Below are 22534 nucleotides of genomic sequence, written 5' to 3'. Positions count from 1 at the left end.
AGCCCCACCGTTAAAGATCCCAATTTGAAGCAGAAAAGTGGAGATTTGTTGGAATGCTTTACTGCCCTCCATTTTCAACTGTTTATAATATTTTTCTGTGTCTGCATATTTTCTCTGTGCACATTACTCATCAGAATAAAAAAAGGAACTATGAAAACCTCGACCAACTGTCCTATGACAACAAGCGAGGACCTAAGGTATATTTGCATGGTCAATGCACGCCGCCCACCAACTTTCCAAACGTAGCAACTAGAAACCAGCCCAAACCAGTCACCAGCCGACCCAGAAATGTCCCTCTCTTGGTAGCACGTGTTTTCTTTAATTTTTTACTTTGAGACATTTCCCTATGATTTAAATGAAGAATGATTTTGTTATGAAAAATCTATAATTTCCGGTCATTACAGAAAAAAAAAAAAGAAATCAATGAACAGCGCCCCGCTTTTATCATTTTCATTTTCTCCTTCAATAAAGGAATGCATGTACTCAGAACACACACACTCACACACCAAAAAAGAGTTTGCAAGTCCATTCCTTTGTGGAGAACCGGTAGTGTGGGACAAAACCGTTTCCCAGATGCTACTTCCTCCTGTTCTGTAGCACTTCCCTAGTTTTCAGCAGTTTTTTTGTTGGGGGAAAACGTCCCCCTCACCCCCCTTCACCCGTTTTTAGTTACTGGTTGCATTGACCTTCTTCTTCCCCCCTACCTAACACATGCACGTCCTTCTTTGGAGCCTTGATAACCCTCAGTTTGCATGCGAACAAATGCAAAAGTTTTTTTTCCCTTCAAGCTTTTTTTTTTTTTTTTTTTTTAGTTCAGCCGGTTCCCCTGGATCGCTTTTCCTTTTTATCTCTTTGTCTCCCGTTTTCAAACAAAATCGGCCAAGCTCGAACCCAAGCAGGTAAAGAGGCAGCATGGTGTCTGAGGTAGGGAAAAGTAGCTGGCTTGACCTTTCTTATGCCCCGATCACAGGCAGAGAAAGTCCTCCAGTTCAGCCAGGAGACTAACTTAACTGCCCTGCTGCTGGAGGCGAAAGAGCTGGAGGCCCGAGTCATCATCCTGTCCGCCAGGTGAGATTTTCATACTGAGTAACACGTTCATTTCATCCGAAGGCCCGGAGGGAGCACTGGTGAATGATATTTATCTCACACCTACTTACAAACACCCTTCACATAATACAATATAGCACTGAGTGAAAAAGACCATTTGGATTGAAAAGGTGATGTGTAAATTAGAGCTGCAACTAACAGTTAGTTTCATTACTGATTAAACTGCTTGTTGTTTTCTTTATAAAATTTCCAAGGGCCCATGCTAAGATTGTGAAAATCCACCAAATTTTATTTATTTTATTATTATTTTAATTATTATTTAATTGTCATTTAATTTTAATTCTATTTTAGCATAACACAAAACTGCAAATCCCAAAACTTGAAAAGATGGAGCCAAGGATTTTTTTTCTGCATTTTTGCTTGTAAAAGTTCTGTTGATCAGCTAATTGATTAATCAACTAATTGTTAAAGAAATACTTCTAAACTAAAAATGCTTGACATTAATGTAAATGAGGCCCAGCCCTCAATGATTTTTAGATTTTAAATAAAGGTTTTATATAGTTAAGCTCAAGCTTGAACCTAATTCAACTTAAACTTTCTATAGGATCCAGCTGTGGATCCTAATTCTCAGTTATAGTCAGCATATTTTAATTGTGCCAGTGTATTTCTAGCCAGATTTTAGAAAAAAAAAATGAATTAGGCAAATGTGTCAAAAGTTGTATGAAACGCTGCACAAGACACATCCAGATTTCCTTTTGCTGTCATGGTGCTGTCACAAAAAATTATACCTTGTGTCAGGGCTGTCTTTCAGAATAGTCACTTTGTCAGATTGGGTGATCATTCCTGCCATGAATTAATGAAGAAACATGACAGACTACATGCTGGAGCCCTGAACGCCTTCACAACGTATATATCATATATACAGTATGTGATCAGACAGGAGGTGTCAAGGGACCAACTTTAATGTTTGCACCTGACAACACCACCGACACCTTTACCATGTTTACAGCTGCATGTTGCTCCTGTAGGTCAGAGTCATGGAAACATGTCATAGAAATAGACAGAGCTCAGTATAAAGAGAATATGACACACCAGTCTTTTTTTTTTTTTTTTTTACGATATCGTGAGATGTCTCAGATGCTGCGTCTTTCACTGTGACACACTTGTCCACACTGCACAAGATGAAACGAGTAACTGTCAAGACCTCTCACTCCTGAAGCCCCGTGTCCATTTGATCAGGCTGTTATCTGGCTGATGTCATGTAGTCTGATCCTGGCATGAGGTCTGAATATTTCCAATGTACAGCTTTGATAGATTGAAATTTGAATTTTATATATATATATTTTTACCTTAAACTAAACTAATTTACTTAAAAGGGTCCATTATTTATTTATTTATTAGTTGTTTTTTTTTATCATGCTGTTGTCTCCCATTGGTGTTCTTTTTCTATTCAAATCTGAATAATTAGATTTTGATCAATGTACGTATGTTTAAGCATCAAAAATCTATTTCCCCAAGCCCTTCTAATGTGACCTGACACAGGTTTCTACATGTTGACGTTGCCACATCACCACCAACGCCTGAGTGGTAGTTTCCATTTGAAAAACCTGCAAAAGAGCACGGATTGAGTCACCCTTTTAAAGCTAATTAATGGAAAATTTTAAATGAAAAGCAGGGCTCAAACAGATTTAAAGTTGTGACATCTCAGTAACTAAATGTTTCAAAAATAATTCAGGAATTTAGTGGAATCAGCTAATTTTCTCAAGTTTTAATTGTTCAAATTAATTAAACTTAAAATTATGTGCATTTTTTTTTCAGAACACTTCAGAATTCATAAACACGACTTGTTTATGAACTCTGCCTTAAAATAATGGGTCGGATGAATGAACAGTCAACTCAGTTAACTCAATTGTCTCACAACTGTAAACTCAAAAACTTTAAATAATTTTTCATCCTAACACTGCATCCACTTCATCCAAAACACTGCAAACCATGATGAAGGTTAGAATTAAATTCAGTCCCTTCCTCTCAACACTCGTGTTCATATGAAAGGAACCCAAATGTATTTATAATGTTCATCAATGTTGGTTCAATTTCATATCTTAAGCTTACTGAAGCTTACTGATGTTTTTTCAAATACAAGTGCAAATGAATTAATAGCAAGATTTTTTTTTTTTTTTACTAGAATAGTTTATTTGTTTTGAATCATTAAAAAATGACACAACTTAAAGGAGCAATATGTAGTCATTACATGTGCATGAGTACTGCAGTCCATGTAGTGAGCTGGAGCCAAAGACTGTGTATTAAATAGGTTGTAATCCTGTTTAATATACAGTCTATGGTTGAGGCGAGTTGTGTTCCCCTGTCCCCTGCTCGCCAGACACAGCGGAGCTTTGCACAGTACAGGAGCTCCACAGGAGCGCAGGATGCGTGCAACATCGGAAATTGTGTGTCAGTGTAAAGTTAAGCCTGTTATCCTGAAAACAAAAGCCCACTGAAATAACACACTCGATTAACATTTTGCTCAATTTAACAGTTATACGAGATTAGTAATGATTTCTTATGACTCATAAACAGACACTTACTCATTTGGCGAAAGTTCTGCATTCATTTGAAATCTGATTAATGTGAACACAAAACAATTACTCCGGTCCATAATGGAAATTTCAAAAGGGGACACCGCGGCTGTAGTGTGTTTCCTTGATCTCTAATGACACATCATGGTCAATTTATGATATATTACAGCAAATAATTTACAGATTTCTCCTTTAAAATTTGAAGGCAGCTCAGAGACTAACCTTTTTAAGTTAAAATAAACCTGAAAAAAAATGTCAAAAATGTAATTTTAATAGACAGACAAACAATAGACAAGATATTTCATGTAATGTGGCAATTTGCCATAATCATTTTGACATTAACCAATTAACCTATAACAGCTGTGAATTAATCAGTCACACCTAAAAATTAACATAAGTTGTCTTCCTCCTTGCACACACACAAAACCAGTCTTTTGTCTCTCTTCCCGCATGATAAATTCCAGTGAGGAAGATGCTGCCCAAGTGTACAAGGCCGCCCGCTTCCTCAACATGACGGGCTCGGGCTACGTGTGGCTGGTGGGCGAGCGGGAGATGTCGGGTAAAGCCCTGAGCGAGGCGCCAGACGGTACGTTCATCCAGCGGAGATCAGTGGGAGTACACGCGTTAACCCCCAGCTTTAGTCAGCGGCCGATCATAACACACACAGGATTAGAGGGATTAACCGTTAAACGATGGATGCATTACATGATTAACTGTATAACTGCTTGTTGTGTGTTGAGCATTTAAACGTTTAAGCATTATGTGTTTAAAGGTTTAAATGGGCTGTGTATCAGTGCAGTACACTCATTTTTTAGTTTAAATGTGTGAGTCCTGGATTATCGAAAGGTAAATTCATTGTCCTGTCCTGCCATATTGATTCCTAATTTCTAATGAATTATAAAATGAGACTTTTGCAACAGATAACTGATAGAATGGTAAGCTACAACAGCCTTTCCTTGTCTCTATTACTGGATTATTTTATTTTTTTGCACAAGTCTCTCACAGTATTTTATCACTTTGTGGTCACAAACGTCGAGCGTCTCTCTGCACTCTAAACACAACCAACCCCTGCAGAGTTTGTTGTCCTGTCCGTGTCCGGTCTCCTCCACCTCCACTGCAGCTTCTCCAAGGAGTCTGCAAGGCTGACGGACCTGGTTGCAATCAGAAAACTTAGCTGAAGTTGGATTTTTGCTTGGTTTAAATTTAGGTCTGTTTGTTCCTAACACTTATAATGCATTGCCTGTGCTAAATCCCCCTAACTTTAGCTGCTAGGGCCCAAAAAAATAGATCCAACTTCAAGGGACTCTTTACACATGCTGTGAAAAGGTCACCAGTGGCAACATCAGACAAATGATCCATTTATTCTGCTGCTTCATCTCATAAATGACAAGATGTGGATATTTCCTGAGTTATCTTCCCCTGAGATTAACAGGCAGCGATGATGGATCACGCAGCTGATGTCTGACCTTTATTCAGGATGTCTAAGCTGGAGGCCCTATAAGTTTTTTATCCACTTTGTGCATTGCAAAAGGATCCTGAGAGGCGGTAGTTGGCTCAGGTCTGTGATTATCTCTTTCTTGTCGGCGTGGTCTCAGGTCTGATCGGCCTCCAGCTCATCAACGGGAAGAATGAGTCAGCCCACATCAATGATGCAGTGGCTGTTGTGGCTCAGTCCATCCAGGAGCTCTTTGAGAAGGAGAATATCACAGAACCCCCGAGAGGATGTGTGGGCAACACCAACATCTGGAAAACGGGGCCACTCTTTAAACGGTAAGCGTGACACATTGCTTCAGCTCCTGAGAGCGCCTGATCATCTTTAATTGTCTCGTGGTTTGTTGAGAGGTGTGACAAGTCAGTACAGGCACGTCCAAACTATTCAACCAAGGGCAAAGTGGCTGCGAGGTTTCGCTCCAACCAACCAACAGCAGACCTGACTCAACTAATCAGACAGTCAGCTAATCATTTAGATTTCTAACTACGAGACCAGAGGAATATTCTAGATGTTTCTCAAGAAATATATCATTTAAACTTCAAGTCTGATTAAGTTACCCACATACATCAAATCCAGATTACTTTAGTAAAGTCCTTTTAACATTTATATCAGCAATTGACTGTAGGGCTCACGTCCACTTGGTGTTTTTCTCTGACTGAAAACTTCTGGCAGGGCGCAGGGATAAAGTGTATAAGTATGCAGATGTGTTTGACATTATGATTAACATTAACAACAAAGCTAAATTTAACACAAAATGACAGCCAAGGCGGTCATTTTGACCATTCTCAAATGTATATGTGCAATAACTTTGTTAAAAAATACAACGCTGCTGGTACCTGACTTTTACTAAATGTGTCTGTATTTTTTATATAAATTACACAAAAGGCAAAGAAAATGTGATCATTTTTATCAGTCATAGGCAGTAATATTGACAACCATGGAAACCACCACTGTTATTTTGTTATATGATTATTTGTTAGGATTATAGGTGGAAATTTGTTATTACTACTAATAAAATAACATGTTCATAATCTTTTCACTCTGAGTAATTATAAATTAATCTAAAATTTGAATCAGATCACTGATGGTTATTATCCTACAGAAAAATACTGCTGTGAATATATGCAATCATCACAGTTTACCACATGATAGCATGCATATTGATAAATATATAAATACATTTTACAGTAAAAATAACAATAAACACATCAATCTCTTAGTGTGGGATTTCTCATGAGAGGTAATAGAGTTTGAAGTCAAAGGTCAAAATAAACGCTTATGGACATTCTAGTAGTCTAGTAATTCTGCCACCTCAAGTCTTAATGCTACATTGACAGAAGACTGCACAGCTGACAACAAGCTTACAACATTTACCAGCAACAATCAGTGTTCAGCCAATCTGCTCCCACAAATGGACTTTTCTGTCTCTGTTAGGATAATTTATGTCTGACACGGAAAGAACGAACCTCTCTTCCATTTTCTTAATTGCCAGGTCCACATCTAATATGCGATTGATTTCCTGAGAAAAAGCAAGGGTGACAACACCTGCACCTTTCTGAAAAGTCCTGAGATTTTTAACTAGATGCACTCGGAGCTGCAGCCAAGGAGCACTCAGAAAAAAGACGCTGCGCCTTTTCTCAAGGCTGCTGCATGCTGTCACATACTCTCTCTTCTCACTGGCAACAACAGAAAAGAGACACTGGTACTGTATATTATGTGACCACAGACCTGTAGAAATCCAAACCAGCATACCCATAATGTAATTTTGACCAGTAGCAATTCTAATTAAAGATATCTACAATTCATTTCTCACTCGTCAAAATGTTCTTGCTATAAACAGTTGATTTCTGACTAGTGGCAATTCCCAGTGTTTATATCTGTAACATAATTACAGCTAGTCATCTTTTACCATTGTCTTCTTTTCAAACTCAATTACAGACATCTGTTATTCAATCTTTATATGTTATAATTCCAAATCAGCATATTCTTAATGTAATTTTGTCTAGTTGCACTTCTAATAAATGCTATCTACAACTCTGTTCTCATTATTGGAAATGTCAGTTGTTGGTATCAACAATGCAATTCTTACTAGTGAAAGTAGAAATGTACAATAGTTCTTACAGTACAGATATCATATAGAATAGAATTCTAAAGATCTAAAATTCAATTCTGACTGGTCAAAATTAACTTATTATTATTTATTTATTGTTGGCTTGGAAATGTAACTCGTAAGACTGTTATTACAGATATCTGATGCAATGCGATGTAACTGAAAATTATATTCGTACTAGTAACAACTATATTTGTTCAAGAACAGCTGATTTGATTTTGAGTCTTAATTTTCAATTACCTTCAAAGCTAATCAATATTTTTGTATTAACAATTGTTCAGCTCTGCAGTTTTGACTGAAAAGCTGTCCTACAGGTTTATCAGGTTTTGCAAAATGCACCAGTAGAAACTCTGTGTTTGTCACGTCCAAATGAAGCAACTGAGTTTGGACTGACCCACTTAGAGCAGTTTCTCAGCAGCTTAACAAGTAAATACATGCACTGCCTCCATGCAGATGTGGTGACAAAAACAGCAGATACTGTCACAACCACAGGGCTCTCCCTTCTCATTACATTTTTAAGGAAAAATGCAATAAATCAGTCATTCTACCAAATGCACTGAACTGAGAACCTTGTACAGAATGATACATGATAAAATGTTCCCAGGACATCCATGCAGGGCCACATGTGTGCTCATTCACACAAATAATCTCCTTCATTTGCTTCCCCCAGGGTGCTGATGTCATCTAAATACCCAGAGGGCTTCACAGGACGCGTGGAGTTCAATGATGACGGAGACAGGAAGTATGCCCACTACAGTATCCTCAACTACCAGAAGAGTCGACTCATTCAAGTCGGCATTTACAACGGAACACAGGTACACTGACACACAGACACAACTCAGACCTACAACTGCATTTTAAAACCATTCACTAACAGTTTATAATAACCATCATTAATAAATGGTCATTTAAGAGCTAATTAAACTTCAATTAGTACTTATTTTACTGTTAAAGACAATAAAATGCTAATTAATAATATTTACTGATTATTAGCATTGCTGTCATTTGTCATCAGATCTGTACTAATGTAATCAAAAGTGTTATCATCTCTTATAGATATAAAACTAATGATAAAATTGCATAAAATATATCATTACTAATTATAGTTTATCTTTTCTTATTTCATGTTAATTGTCAGTTTACCTTTTATTAATTATCAGAATTGGAATCAGAAATACTTTATTGATCCTCGAGGTGAAATATATATGCACTGAGGAATTTTGAAAATATAAATATAAACATAAATGTAAAAATTCTACTACAATACATTCTGCTACAATATATAAACAAAAATGGTATAACACAAGTTACTTTATATCATGGAAAAATAGAAGAAATAGAAAACAACAAATGTCAAGAATACGTATAATAGTGTAAATAAGTAATAGTGCTCTATATATTGAATTATTGAATTATTACAGTTGAGTTATTGCACATTATTGTCATGATGGTTCATATAAAGTCTCATGGTCCATTCCCTATGTTATATTTTCTGCCCACATGTATGTCATATCTGCTCCATGTCTTTTTTTTAATTTTTTTTTTATTCATGCTGGACATGCAGCTCCAGTTTTCTATCTATAGTACAATGCTGTTAATGTAGGGCAACTCCCCAGTCTGAGCAACAACAAAAAAAAAAACACTGCAGTTCAGCCAAAGCTATATGACTGTCATAATGAATTCGAGGAGTATTTCAAATATTTACAGTAATGAATTGGCAGTATATACTGTATATATATATTTTTTAAAAAAGCATTGTTTCCACAGATTGCATGTTGAAGAGAAATTTAATGGTGGTCAGGTCAGAAAATGATTTTCAGGGGTCATAAGCTTTAAGCAATAAATGTGACCATAAACTACTGAAATTACCAGTTGATTTTGTCAGGACAAACTGCTGTAGCATTACATAACCTTTGGTTAGATCATGGTTCACCATGAACCAAGCTTCTTCTTTCTGCACTGCAAGATTGTAGATTTGTCCCTGCATTCAACTCTAGATGGCAAGCAGGAGCTGCATGATTCTGAAAAAGAAACCTAACCATTTCCTTCATGAGTCCACGGTATAAAATAAAAGCAGAAAATAGTTTTGAAGAACATCATTGCTTCACAAAGCACACATATACATGCTTTATAGACTAATTATTAAGCAGTTGGAAATTTTTCTTAACATCAGTTGCAATTTTACAATAGCAGAGTGAAATGGACCGGATATTTGTAACACTTTGTTCATGGTTAAGAATTAGTTTGTAAACTGTCTATAAACATTATGGCTATTATAAAGTTGTAACTGGTGATTGTAATGCCACATCACATTCTGTACATGAACTAACATAAGTAACACACTTACTTTAACACAAAGCATGTTCTTTTCCTAACACCTACCCAAATAGTTGTCTTCCTGGATGTTGTGTATTAATTATTGGGCCACTGACCAAGCGTCTGTATTGAGAGAGAATGTGAGAACATGGGAAGGACATGAAAAAGGTCCTTTCTCGCAAACATGTCACCATACCACCATAACAACATGACCTAACAAATCATGCAATTTTCAAGGCTAAACCTCCATTAAGAAAATGTATACTTAGTTAATCTAGTTTTTGTCAGATTATATTCTTCTGTCGTCAATGGATATTTAAATGGGTCAGCCATGTGAACACAACAAACAGCGAGGATTGTGAGGATCAGCACTTCAGTTCCCTGGTGATAGGTGTGATAATAATAAGCTCATGACAGCCTCAGGTATGATACATAAGTCAGAGGTTGAAGAAGTAAATAAAAGAAGCGCTGAGCTGCGGTTATATAAAGCTGACTCATTAGTGATGCTCACCCGCAGTGTTGGAGCCTCATCAGCAGTAAGCCTTCTGTCAGCACTCACCTATAACACTGTGTATGTCTGTGGCATCGCTGCAGGTGGTGATGAACAATCAGCGGAAGATCATCTGGCCCGGAGGAGAGACGGAGAAACCACAGGGCTTCCAGATGTCCACTCGATTAAAGGTAGGGTGCCTCCGCTTCGCTGCTGCAATGTGACATCCGTGTCTACACAGATAGAGGACGGACCTGAGCTGATATGCTCGTGTTAGACAGTGCGCTGACATTTGTGTCTCGGGGGGGGGAGTGAAGTTAATCTATGTTCATAAAGGCAGCAGTGATATATTTGATATGACTTTTATCTCTTCAAATTTGTCACAGGTCTGCAAAGATCCTCTCATCTGTATCCTTGTCGGTTATTTTTGCATTCATCTGTCTGTCTCTGCGTGTCCATGTGTATCTGTGCAGTTTGTGCAGGGGTATCTGTGTATCTGCAGGGTTTGTTCTCGCTGTGCGCCAAAATCCCTCGAGAATCGAAAGGGATCCGGCTCTGATTACGTGATAAACAGCTTTCTGTCCCGTCTGTTGTAGATAGTGACGATACACCAGGAGCCATTTGTGTATGTGAAACCCACTCAACCGGACGGAACATGCAAGGAGGAAATGACATTAAATGGAGTCTTAATTAAAAAGGTTATCTGCACTGGGCCCAATGAGACCATCCCAGGTAACACATCAGGGACGTTTATATTGTCACTGTGCTTTTACTGCACCCGCCAAACACCCACTGGAGATGCATACATATATATGCAGTAGGTATCTATATATGTATGCATGTAGCTGAGTGTGCCATTCAGAATGAATGAGAGACTGCTGGGGTGCTGGGTAATGCTTGATCTGTGTGCTGTGTTTCCGGCAAAAAGCGTGAATGTGTGCGTGGTCGTCTGCAGTGCACTGTGTCACGCATTCTGTTCTGTCTACCTGCGCCGCCATCGGATTAACAACAATCTAACGTGTCTCGTCAAGGGTGATTGTGACTTGCAACTGTTGCTGGTTTGGTTACAGGACGCCCAATTGTGCCCCAGTGTTGTTACGGCTTCTGTATTGATCTCCTGATCAAGTTGGCTATGACCATGAACTTTACCTATGAGGTGCACCTGGTGGCTGATGGGAAATTCGGGACTCAGGAGCGGGTCAGTTTTACAACAATGGCCATATTACTTATATTTTTGCATGAGGCACAGTTTGTAGGCACTATCTCACATTCAATACTTTACATAATCTTTTTATTTTATGTGTATTTCTCACTAAAGGGCCGTTCACACCAAGAACAGTAACTATAACAATAACCCAGATGGCCAGATGTGGATGACAACTTTATAGTTGTGGTGTGGATTCTTGATTTAGAAGGGCTACAGACTTAACATTTTAGAGTTTAGTCACATCTGATAGAAATATTATTTAAGGAATTTGTCAGAAAATTCAAAGTTTGTCAGTGCTTGAACAGTATTACCACCTTTCGTAAACCAGGAAGTGAGACAGGTGTCCATAGGATATAGCTAACCCTTTTTTATGCCCGATTAAATTATGTTTTTGTAAAAATGGGCCAACATTTTCATTAAAAAAATGTATTTAAAACAAATATAGCACATTTTACATCAGTGTTGTCTGTAGGCCTTGTTAGTTTTCCATTTTTAAGGCTTTTAAAACATTTTTAAAATGTCTGAAGGCATGACATAAAGCAATTTCATAAATAATATATATTTAATAGTGCATGATTTGTCCATTTCTCCAGAATGGGTTGTTATAGGTATCATTGTTGGTGTAGATGACCCTTAACAGTATTGTTCTCACACAGAGTGGAGACCCACAGATATCAAACGCTCAGCAGGTGAATTTGCCCATTGTCATTGTTCTAGTGTCAGTTTTTAAATATCTACACTAAAAGATTAGGTGAGCAACAATTATCATGATTGAGTGTTGCACCAATTAGTTATAATATGAAATAAATATAAAATGTCCTTACTGCTGTAAAAGTGTAGTAATATCAAAGAAAACAAACAGCAAAGATGTTTGTTTTTTTCTTTGTCAGAGATGCAGTTTTTCTTCATGACCAGGCTTCTGTCTTCTTGACTTCAGCCTCACCTCAAGCAAAATTCTCATTGAGTAACCTGGAAAAAGATTAACTGAAAGATTTGTTTTAATTAGCAATATAGTTACCACATAATAAGGTAATTAATAATAACAAGCACCAGTGCAGTCTTGAATAAGATGGATGGATTTAGTAACAATATACACTGCCTGGCCAAAAAAAAAAGTCACACACAATATTTCGTTGGACCACCTTTAGCTTTGATTACAGCACGTATTCGCCATGACATTGTTTCAATAAGTTTCAAATTGCAATGTCAAAACATTTATTTCTGTCCAGAGTTGTGTTAAGTTTTGTCCAAGACTTTGTGTTGACAATAGTAGAGTCAGACTCCATAAAGTCTTCTCCAGCACATCCCAAACATTCTCAATGAGGTTAAGGTCTGGACTCTGTGGTGGACAATCCATGTGTGAAAATGATGTCTCATGCTCCCTGAAACCACTCTTTCACTATTTGAGCCTGATGATTCCTGACATTGTCATCTTGGAATATGTCCATCAGGGAAGAAAAAATCCATTGAAGGAAAAACCTGCTCATTCAGTATATTCAGGTAGTGAGCTGACCTCATCCTTTGGGCACATAATGTTGCTGAACCTCGACCTGAGCAACTGACGCAACCCCAGATCAAAACACTGCCCCCACAGGCTTGTACAGTAGGCACTAGGCATGATGGGAGCATCACTTCACCCGCCTCTCTTCTTACCCTGATGCCCCCATCACTCTGGAACAGGGTAAATCTGGATTCATCAGACCACATGACCTTTTTCCATCGCTCCAGAGTCCAATCTTTATGCTCCCTTGCAAAAGCCATTTTTTCCAGTTAGCCTCACTGATAAGTGGTTTTCTTAAGGCTACACAGCTGTTTAGTCCCAATCCCTTGAGTTCTCTTCACACTGTGTGTGGAAATGTTCTTACTATTCACTATAAAAAATTAAGTTCTACTGTTGATCTTTTACAATTTGATTTCACCAAATGTTTAAATGATCTCTGATAACAATCATCCAGGCTCTTCTTCCTTGAAGATGACGGTTCACCACTATCCTTCCAGGTTTTAATAATGTGTTGAACCAAATTTCTATAGTTTCAACAATCTCCTTAGTTGTTTTCTTTGCTTGATGCAGGACAATAATTTGACCCTTCTGAAACAATGTAACATCTTTTCCACGTCCACAGGATATGTCTTCTGACATGGTTGTTTAAGAAATGAGAAGCTCCTCACTGCAGCAGTTAGGGTTAAATAACTTGTTACCTGCTGAAACATATTAATCACTGCAGTAATCCAATGGAGGGATCTTAACTGTTTGTTTAGTTAAATCCAGATGGTGACTGTATTTTTTGGCTAGGCAGTTCATTATTAAGCAGCTTCAGATAATTTGCAAAAAAAAAAAAAAAACATTTAAGCCTGCAAGTTATCATTTGTTCGCCCACAAATTCTAGTATTTATGTGCCATAAGCCACTGCGACCATTTCATAAAAAGGTCAGTTCTCTGCTGTGTTCAAGAGCCACGTTTTATGATTAACATTTAATGACAGAGAACAGAGAATCAGACTGCCCTTTTCTGTCCTGTCTTCAAAATAATATCATAGAAGATAAAAAGGTCAAGTGTGCCATTAAAACCTTTTAATGGTTTGATTTTATTATGTAACGGGAACAAGCTGTCCTGTTCCCACATTATTTTTTAATGTGTGCAGCCTTATAATTTCTGTGAAAAATGGAGAAAAAGCATCATTTACATACCAAAAGTCATCGTTACACACCACCCCACACACACAAAAAAATTTTCTTGTCTTGACAGGGCTAATTCATTTTCATCAACCCCCTGGGAGAGGGTTTGTCTTTGTACAGGTCAAGTAGGACATATGCCGCCCCCCTAAAAAGACAGTGCCATAGAAAGTGTGGCTATATTTAACCTAACCTTGTATTACCCAAGTGGGACACCTTGAGGAGTTTATAGAACCCAGAATGTCCCTCATATGCACCTTTTCCTCATAGTTTTGCAGCACAATTTTCATTAGCAGCTATATTAAAGTGAAATAGTAGCGTAAACACAGGTGTTACCAATGATACTAATTAAGAGTTTGCTCCATTTAGTGTGGCTGAGCCTTTCCAATGAAACAACATGCACAATATTAGCACCATGACCTGAATGAAACAGAACCTTCGTGTTTATCCTACTATTTCAGGGTAAAATAGCTGCTGTGACAAAGTTCTATTAGGTTTTACTCTCAGCCCTTTAGTTGCAACAGATAATCCCGTTAGCAGTTTGCTATCCTGCCTCTGTGCTTACAACCAGCAGTTAGCCAGCAGTTGGGTAACACTTCTAAGCTAACACTAGTTAGTTAACACTGGTTACCAGTAAGTTAATAATCAAGAGGCAAAAACCCTCCCCTTCCAGTAGACGACCATGGGACCTAACTTTGGAAAAAATACGAATGGTAGTCTATATTGTGCCATGAATCACACATTTCATATTTGTGAATTTAAATGATAATTTTACAAGTCAAGGCAGTCGCAGTTGGTCGTACAACTGCTGAAGTATCAGACGATGAGGATACATAATTAGAAAGACTACACACCCAGAAGTTGCACAAGTGACGTCATGACTTTCTATCTTCCAAAAGCTAACTGAGCTGCTGAAGCTACGAAACCTGTGTGTTTTCATTCTGGGATATATTCACATGAGCGACTGGTCTTGTTCGTTCTTTCTTGATAAAATGACCAGGGGTCACTGGATAAAACACTGAAGGTGAGATAACAATACAAGGGACAGAGGTGTTAGAGTTTGTGACATATATTGTACAAGATGAGGGATGTAGTTCACTGAGCGTTTTCACACAAAACTAAACTATGCAATTGTCTTGACTTGTTAAATTATCTTTTAAATTGACAAACATCATGTGTAATTCATGAGACAATTCAAACATTTTTTGTCTCTCACAATTAACTACCGCTAATATTTTTTCCAAATAAGGTCCGGATGTCACCGTTTCAGCATTATTTGTATACAGCTATACACATGGTTATGGAAATCTACATGTAACATGACATATCAGGGCCACATTTTAATGCCATGGTATTATTTAGGTGTAATGTAGTTTAATTTTATAGTATTTCTTATTTGACATGTAACCAGGATGATCTCTTGGAATGAAATCTGTTCTTTCATGGCCAAAATGGCACTATGATTGTGAAACACAAGCCAATACAGAACCAACATTTGCAAAAGAAAGACAAAAAAGGAAAGAAGGAGAAACAGGACATGACAGGGCACATTCATCTCTACCCATCCCCCCCCCCAAAAAAAACCCTGTCCTGGAGGCAAAGCATGAACACAATATCGCACTTTTACATTCGTCCATGCATGATCTTATGAACATAGCAAATAAGCTCTCCTTTGATATGTAGGACAGAGACAGTTCCAAAGACGTGGAGCACGGAAAGAACTTATATCCCCACTAGGCTCAAACCAAATCCTTAAAACCTGGAACACTCTGTGGTCTAGACGACAGCAGGTTGATAAGCCGATTCTCATGTTAACATCTTTTTTTTTGGGACCGCAGGTGAACAACAGTAACAAAAAAGAGTGGAATGGCATGATGGGAGAGCTCCTGGGGGGCCTGGCTGACATGATTGTAGCCCCGCTGACTATAAACAACGAACGAGCCCAGTACATTGAGTTCTCCAAACCTTTTAAATATCAAGGCCTCACCATCCTTGTTAAAAAGGTAAGTGTCCACTTTTAGCTTATTCAAAGCTACATTAAATCAAACAAACACTGGGGAGTTGCATGTATCGTTCTCAATCCTCTGAGGCAATTTTTATCCCTTGCGCATCTACTGTGTCAGAAGTACAAAGTCTCCAATACAACCAAATGTTATTTTATACCCTGATTTCAACAGCAAAAAAAACAGGGAAACAGTGATAAAGCCGTTGGGCAATAGATGGCTGCTTATGTATGAGGAAGAAATTCAAACAGGCTCAACAAGCTCACGTTTTAGCCCTTTTGCTAAGTCCTGAAATTCCATGACATAACTAGAACTGCCGTAAGCGATCATTTTTACTGTTTGAATTCCAAACTCCATATTATCTCATGATAAGGACCCAATTAAGAGATGAATGCATTTATTCTATTAGGATATCTTTAAAAAAAAGAAATATAATGTCTATTTTGTGTATCTATCCATATTTATGCCATGGCATGTAGTAAATGCTAATGACTGCATATAGTCACAGCATTATTTTTCTGTTGGATAATAAACATTAGTGATTGCATTCAAATTTTAGATTAATCTGGAATTACTCAGAAGAAGAAAAAAAATAAAATGTCAATGGGAAAAATCTGGAAACGAGCTAATCTAAAATACAAAAGCATATAGAAGAATTCAACATAATATGAAGTATGATAATATCATATAATAATATAATATTATCTGCAAGTGTGATCTGGCACTGCCTCCATTTTGGTGCATGCAACTACAGTGGTTGCCCCACTTGTTATCTTTGGCATTTTGTGTATTTAAATAAATAAAGTTTGAAGTATTGCTATTTGTGATAACTTAGGGTACATCTTGTCAAAATCTGAGAGCTCTAATTAAAAAAATCAGTGAGTTACAGGTTCTAACACATTAAGTGTGAACAGTCCCCAGTCTCCCCTGCTTTAGGTTCCATACATTTTTCAATTATCCTTTTCGTCTAATATTTGTGTTTAATGTAGGTAAAATAATGGAGGTCAAGACTGTTTGGAAAGTGTCTTTGACAGAGACAGTGATAGTTGCTAAGCAACCAAGATGCATCTCCACCCCCCCCAAAAAAGGTAACAATATAATCATGAGAACTGTCGTGTAGTCAAAGGGCTGTGTATGACGGAAATAGGTAAAATTTTCTCTCTTTTTTTTTTTGGCCTTACAATTGTAAAGACACTTGATAACTCAGGTACCAGCAGCCTTGTATTTTTTAATTCATCAAAACTATTGCACATATAAATTTGAAAAAGGTCAAAATCACCACCATGGCTGTTCTAGTGTGGTATTTTACTTTATGTTAGTCTGTAATATAAAAACCTAAGGTGATCAAAGTTGCTAATAATCAATCTACAACAAACTACGGTGTGTGTTTTCAGGAAATCCCTCGCAGTACACTGGACTCGTTCATGCAGCCGTTCCAAAGCACGCTGTGGCTGCTGGTGGGTCTTTCGGTGCATGTGGTGGCGGTGATGCTTTACCTACTAGACCGGTTCAGGTACAAGGGGGACCCGTGTTTGTATGTGTGTACCCATGTGTGTGTGTGTGTGTGTTTATGTGTACTCACGACTGAATGAGTGTTGAAAGTGTGTACATGCACTCCTGCGTGCTGTAGATCTTCCCTCGGTGTGGACGCGGAGGCAGACAGAGGTGAAGATTGGCTCCAACCATCCCACCGCTCTGTCCCTGTGCAGCCGTCTTTGTCTGATTTTTCTGAGTTTGTGTCCCTCTTGCTTTGCTCGCTCATGTTCAGTTCCCTTCCCTGCCCTGCCTGGGGTCGCCAGGGTTTTCCTCTCTGCGGGTTCTCAGCGATTTCTCACTTTTTCTCCTGCAACCCTCCCAATTTTTTCCCCCATCTAGCCCATTTGGAAGATTTAAAGTAAACAGTGAAGAAGAAGAAGAAGATGCCCTCACCTTATCATCCGCTATGTGGTTCTCCTGGGGAGTGTTGCTGAACTCTGGTATTGGAGAAGGTGAGACACAGAAAGACATTACTGAAAATCTCCAAATCATCAATTAACCACCAGTAAACGCTCCTCTCCTTCCAGAACACCTGTCGAGTACATCACTTTTTACTTTTGTTTGTGGCTCCAGGTTGTGCCTCACTGTCAAGTTTTTCTTTGAAGGTGAAAAATTAGTACCTTTCAAATCACAATTTGTAAAGAACGACGTTGCTACAGCTTGTCATCTAACAGTTACCTTTGCTTATTTCATTTGTCTTCCAGTGTTTCGTGTCTGACATTTTAGTGGGCTATATTTTTTGGTCATTTCTTTTCTTCCAGGTTGTGCTGCAAACTCTATGTAATGTATGAGTGGAGGGTTTATTATGATGTACTATAACATATATGGGTTAATAGTTCCTGTTATTAATAATTTAATAATAGAATGAATGAATTTCTTTTAGAAGTGACTGTGTACAGTACACTCTTATGGCATGACACTGTTTTGAGAGATTAAAAGAGACTAAACAAGGGGACTAAACACTGACTCTCGTGGAACACTCATTGTGCACTTATAATACTGGACAGTGCATCACAAACTTTAACACAGTGCACCCTATTGCATAAATATGAAGGCATCCATGCCAGTGCCCCAGATGCAAAGGTAAAGAGAGATTAATGATCATCAACACCATGGTTGACTGTATTAAATGCTTAAAATACAGCGGCACCATTTGCAGTAGCAGTGGTTGTAACTGTAGTAGTAATAACAGAAATAGCAGCTAATTATTTGTACCAAGCGGTAGAACTGTACCTAGCTAACTACTTTACATGACTAAGCCAATTAAAAACTGAAAATTACTGAGCTAAATGTTGAAACCTGAACTCACCACACAGGTGCCCCACGCAGCTTCTCAGCGAGAATCCTGGGTATGGTGTGGGCCGGCTTTGCTATGATCATCGTAGCTTCCTATACTGCTAACCTGGCTGCCTTCCTGGTGTTGGACCGGCCTGAGGAGCGCATCACCGGCATCAATGACCCAAGGGTGCGTACTGGATGATACCATGTTACTACACCAGGGGTTCCCAAACGTTATCATGTCAAGGACCTCCACAATAGATGCACATTAGACCACAAACACCTCGCTTGAGAGGATTTTTTTTTTCTTTTAGCGCTGAAGATAGTAAAGTATTCATAATCAATCAATGATGAAACTAGGAACACTTGGCTATAAATTACAATGAATGAAAATGGCCAACCCTATTTCCTCCTTTGTCTGCCATCTTCAAAGAAATGTGATTAAAGCTAAATTAAGTGTATTAAATGTAAGATTAAAACAGTGTTTTATCTATAGCCTATAGAACAATTATATACATGCACACTCTTGGAAATAAAGGTGCTATTTAGAACCTTAAAGGGTTCTTTGGCTTGTCCCCAAGAACCCATTGTAACTTGGCTCCCTGTCAAAGAGTTCTATGTGAAACGTCCCACCCAGAGCCCACTATGAGAGGTTCTACAGAGAACCTCTTGTATAGTGTAATGGTTCCACCCAGAGCTCCCTCTAGGTATTCTATCCAGAATCTTTTCACCGTCTAAGGGTGCTAATAAGAACTCAGCCAGGGGGTTCTACCGAGAACATTTTTACAGCCAAAGGTTTTATCTAGAACCTACCTAGGGGGTTCTATAAATAGCCCTTTTATATTCCAAGGGTTTTACCTAAATCCCACTGAGCGGTTTCTACAGATAGCCCTTTTATTTTACAAGGGTTTTATCTAGAACCCACCCAGAGGATTCTTCCAAGAACCCTTATATATCATGGTATAAAGAACCTGTGACAAACCTTCGATGAAAAAGGACTGCAACTATCATTGAACAACTCTTTCTTCAAGGAAGGGCTCTTCAGAAGTAAATGTTTCCAGGTAGAACTCAGGTTCTACCTGGAAACACTTACTGCCCTTCAGGCAGAACCCTTTTGGGACCTTTATTTCTAAGATTGGAATTATACATCAGTGGACGTTATTAGTAGTCATTACTCAACTGATGGTATCTTGTCTCTGTCATCTTATGCAGCTGAGAAACCCATCGGACAAGTTCATCTACGCCACGGTGAAGCAGAGCTCCGTGGACATCTACTTCCGGCGGCAGGTGGAGCTTAGCACCATGTACCGCCACATGGAGAAGCACAACTATGAGAGTGCCGCCGAGGCCATCCAGGCCGTGCGTGACAAGTGAGTCTCGGCCAGGCCGGGCCGACCGGAGCCCGTGTCGGCCGGCTGCTCGACCTAGCAGGCACACAGAAAGCACTAGGGCCAGTCCAGTCAGCTCAGTTCAGGGGGGGGACATGGACCTCTGGACCAAATGGAAGCGGCAGGACTTACTGCGGCGTTCCCTCTGATCCGGGCCCATCGCCCGGCCGAGGCAGATGTCCAGGGACAGGAGCAAGTGTGGACGTGTCATCAGCACTGGCACCAGTGTGAGGTTAAGCTAACATTGAGTCGAGGAGCACCCTTTTTCAGGTTGTACCCAGACGAACATCTTTGAGATTGGGGGAATCCAATGGGGGACGCGCCCTCACCCATCTGCCATTGGATTTCATTTGGGCCATAAGCAGCGGTAGAGATTGCTGGTAAACGCTGAATGACACACACGATCTGGTGTGCGAGAGAGAGAAAGGGGTGGGAGCCGTAAATGTGTATGTAAATCATTGTACTGTCGCACCGTAACCCCCTCCTTCCCCTCCTCCTCCTCCCTCCTTCCTCCTCCTCCTCCTCCTCCTCCTCCTCCCTTCCCCCTCCCCCACAGCAAGCTGCATGCTTTCATCTGGGACTCTGCGGTGCTGGAGTTTGAAGCCTCGCAGAAGTGCGACCTGGTGACCACGGGAGAGCTGTTTTTCCGTTCGGGCTTTGGCATAGGCATGCGCAAGGACAGCCCCTGGAAACAGAATGTGTCCCTGGCCATTCTCAGGTCTGTCCCAGCCGAAGCTGCATTACTCGTATGACTCTTTTTTGTTTCTTATCAATATGATTTCTCGGTCACGTATTGACCTTTTACAGCCATCCTATACATCGCCTTATGTCACATCTTCTCTCTCTGTATCTCCCCTCTCCTGCCCTCTCTGTCTGTTTGTCTGTGCCAAGTGTATGTCTGTTTGTCACCATGTCCTGCTGTCTCTGTTTCATTTGTGTTGCTATCTGGGAGTGAGCGGCTCAAAGTGTTCCGTCATTTTGCGGCGTGTATTAACTTTGTCACCTCTCTTCCCACCACCCCCAACCCCCTGCAGTTCTCATGAGAACGGCTTCATGGAAGACCTAGATAAAACCTGGGTGAGATACCAGGAGTGTGACTCAAGGAGCAATGCCCCAGCCACACTCACCTTTGAAAACATGGCAGGTATGGTCCTTACGGCGTAGCGAAAGCGTTAAAAGTGATTGGACAAAAACTGCAGTGGTAAGGTACTGTAGCGCTTTTTTGTCCAATACCTTTACTCGTTGTTTTAGTGTCGCGTGGGTGCTCTGTGGAAGTGTGCCGTACAGTATATTGTGCTGTGGCTTTGTGCGGTTGTGGTCTTCTTTTATAGTAGTGTGTGGTTTACAGCCGCCGTCGTCAGTAGGAGCTGGTTGAAAAAAAGGAGGGGCGACCACTGAGCAAGACCATGCGTTCATGCTCTGTGGAAGCGGCGGAGTCGTGGTCCGGCATCTCACGTATTTCCACCTCTGCTCTGTGTCTGTCTGTCTGTCCCTTCCCCCTGGCAGGTGTCTTCATGCTGGTGGCTGGAGGCATAGCAGCAGGGATCTTCCTCATCTTCATCGAAATCGCCTATAAGCGCCATAAAGACGCCCGCAGGAAGCAGATGCAGCTGGCCTTTGCGGCCGTCAATGTCTGGAGGAAGAACCTGCAGGTAGGACTGATTCCCTCTGTCCGCTCACACCCATGGTGGAAAGGGGGCCGAGGCTGGGGTGCAAAAGAGCTTGATTTTTTTGTCTCTCAGCCTCTGTTTATTTTCAGTAATGGTCAGACTGCCAGATCACCGTCTGAGAAACCGTGATCTCTGATGCCTTCATGTACCGTAAGGCATCCTCAGCGGCCACTCTCTAGTTCCTAACAGTTCCCAGAGGCCAACGGCGCCCGTTGTCTCTTGTGTGTGCCTGCAGGAGAGTAAGGAGGCCTCTGGAAGTCAAGCTGTGGCCGGGACCCCCTCATTAGTATGTAACTAATTAGCAGAACCATTTCCACCCCCATGTCACCTCTCGCTGTTAGAGTAAAGTAAGATAATTAGCCCCGCGACCCTCTAACATGATGGAATTAAAACTTCACCCTCCACGTCCATAGCATGATATAGTACCTTCTAAGCTGCTTATATGCTTCATAAGGTCAGATGATGTGGACATGGAAAGCAAACAAAATGTTTTGCCAGAAACACCCTGAAAACAATAATAACAGTGATGCACTTTGATCGCGTCGTCATTGATTTCCTTCTTTCTGGCAGCCATACTAACAGCAGCCAGACGCTAATGATACAAATAGAGCATAAAGATTAAAATCAATGCCCTGGCTCAATCACGCTGCAGTGACTCTCCCACTATAGTCAGCAGAACATGCTATACTGTCTCCTTATCTACTGCAGTGTCCAGACTACTGCAGACACCAAATATGAGACAAACTTA

At 39.8% G+C, this 22534-nt stretch overlaps 1 protein-coding gene across 6 annotated transcripts in view; it reads left to right on the top strand.

Annotated features, from left to right (window-relative positions):
• The window catches only part of grin1a (glutamate receptor, ionotropic, N-methyl D-aspartate 1a), a 54758-nt gene that overhangs the window by 18868 nt on the left and 13356 nt on the right, over nt 1–22534 (top strand). For 3 of the 6 annotated variants that reach the window (XM_084745357.1, XM_084745356.1, XM_084745359.1), the window contains exons 4-19: nt 135–197; nt 971–1068; nt 4088–4209; nt 5219–5393; nt 7896–8040; nt 10136–10222; nt 10628–10763; nt 11102–11229; nt 15750–15914; nt 17309–17427; nt 17790–17902; nt 18767–18915; nt 19941–20098; nt 20673–20834; nt 21151–21260; nt 21623–21768. In XM_084745357.1, coding sequence (XP_084601483.1) covers nt 135–197; nt 971–1068; nt 4088–4209; nt 5219–5393; nt 7896–8040; nt 10136–10222; nt 10628–10763; nt 11102–11229; nt 15750–15914; nt 17309–17427; nt 17790–17902; nt 18767–18915; nt 19941–20098; nt 20673–20834; nt 21151–21260; nt 21623–21768 — 2076 coding nt within the window. The remainder of the gene's footprint in view (nt 1–134; nt 198–970; nt 1069–4087; nt 4210–5218; nt 5394–7895; nt 8041–10135; nt 10223–10627; nt 10764–11101; nt 11230–15749; nt 15915–17308; nt 17428–17789; nt 17903–18766; nt 18916–19940; nt 20099–20672; nt 20835–21150; nt 21261–21622; nt 21769–22534) is intronic. The other 3 variants (XM_084745358.1, XM_084745361.1, XM_084745362.1) reach the window with 1 other exon arrangement.

This window comes from Lutjanus erythropterus, chromosome 20 (genome assembly GCF_056507025.1).
Source record: "Lutjanus erythropterus isolate fLutEry1 chromosome 20, fLutEry1.hap2, whole genome shotgun sequence".
Lineage (NCBI taxonomy): Eukaryota > Metazoa > Chordata > Actinopteri > Lutjaniformes > Lutjanidae > Lutjanus > Lutjanus erythropterus.
The sequence above is the reverse complement of the archived record's forward strand: the minus strand, read 5'-3'. Positions and strand labels throughout refer to the sequence as shown.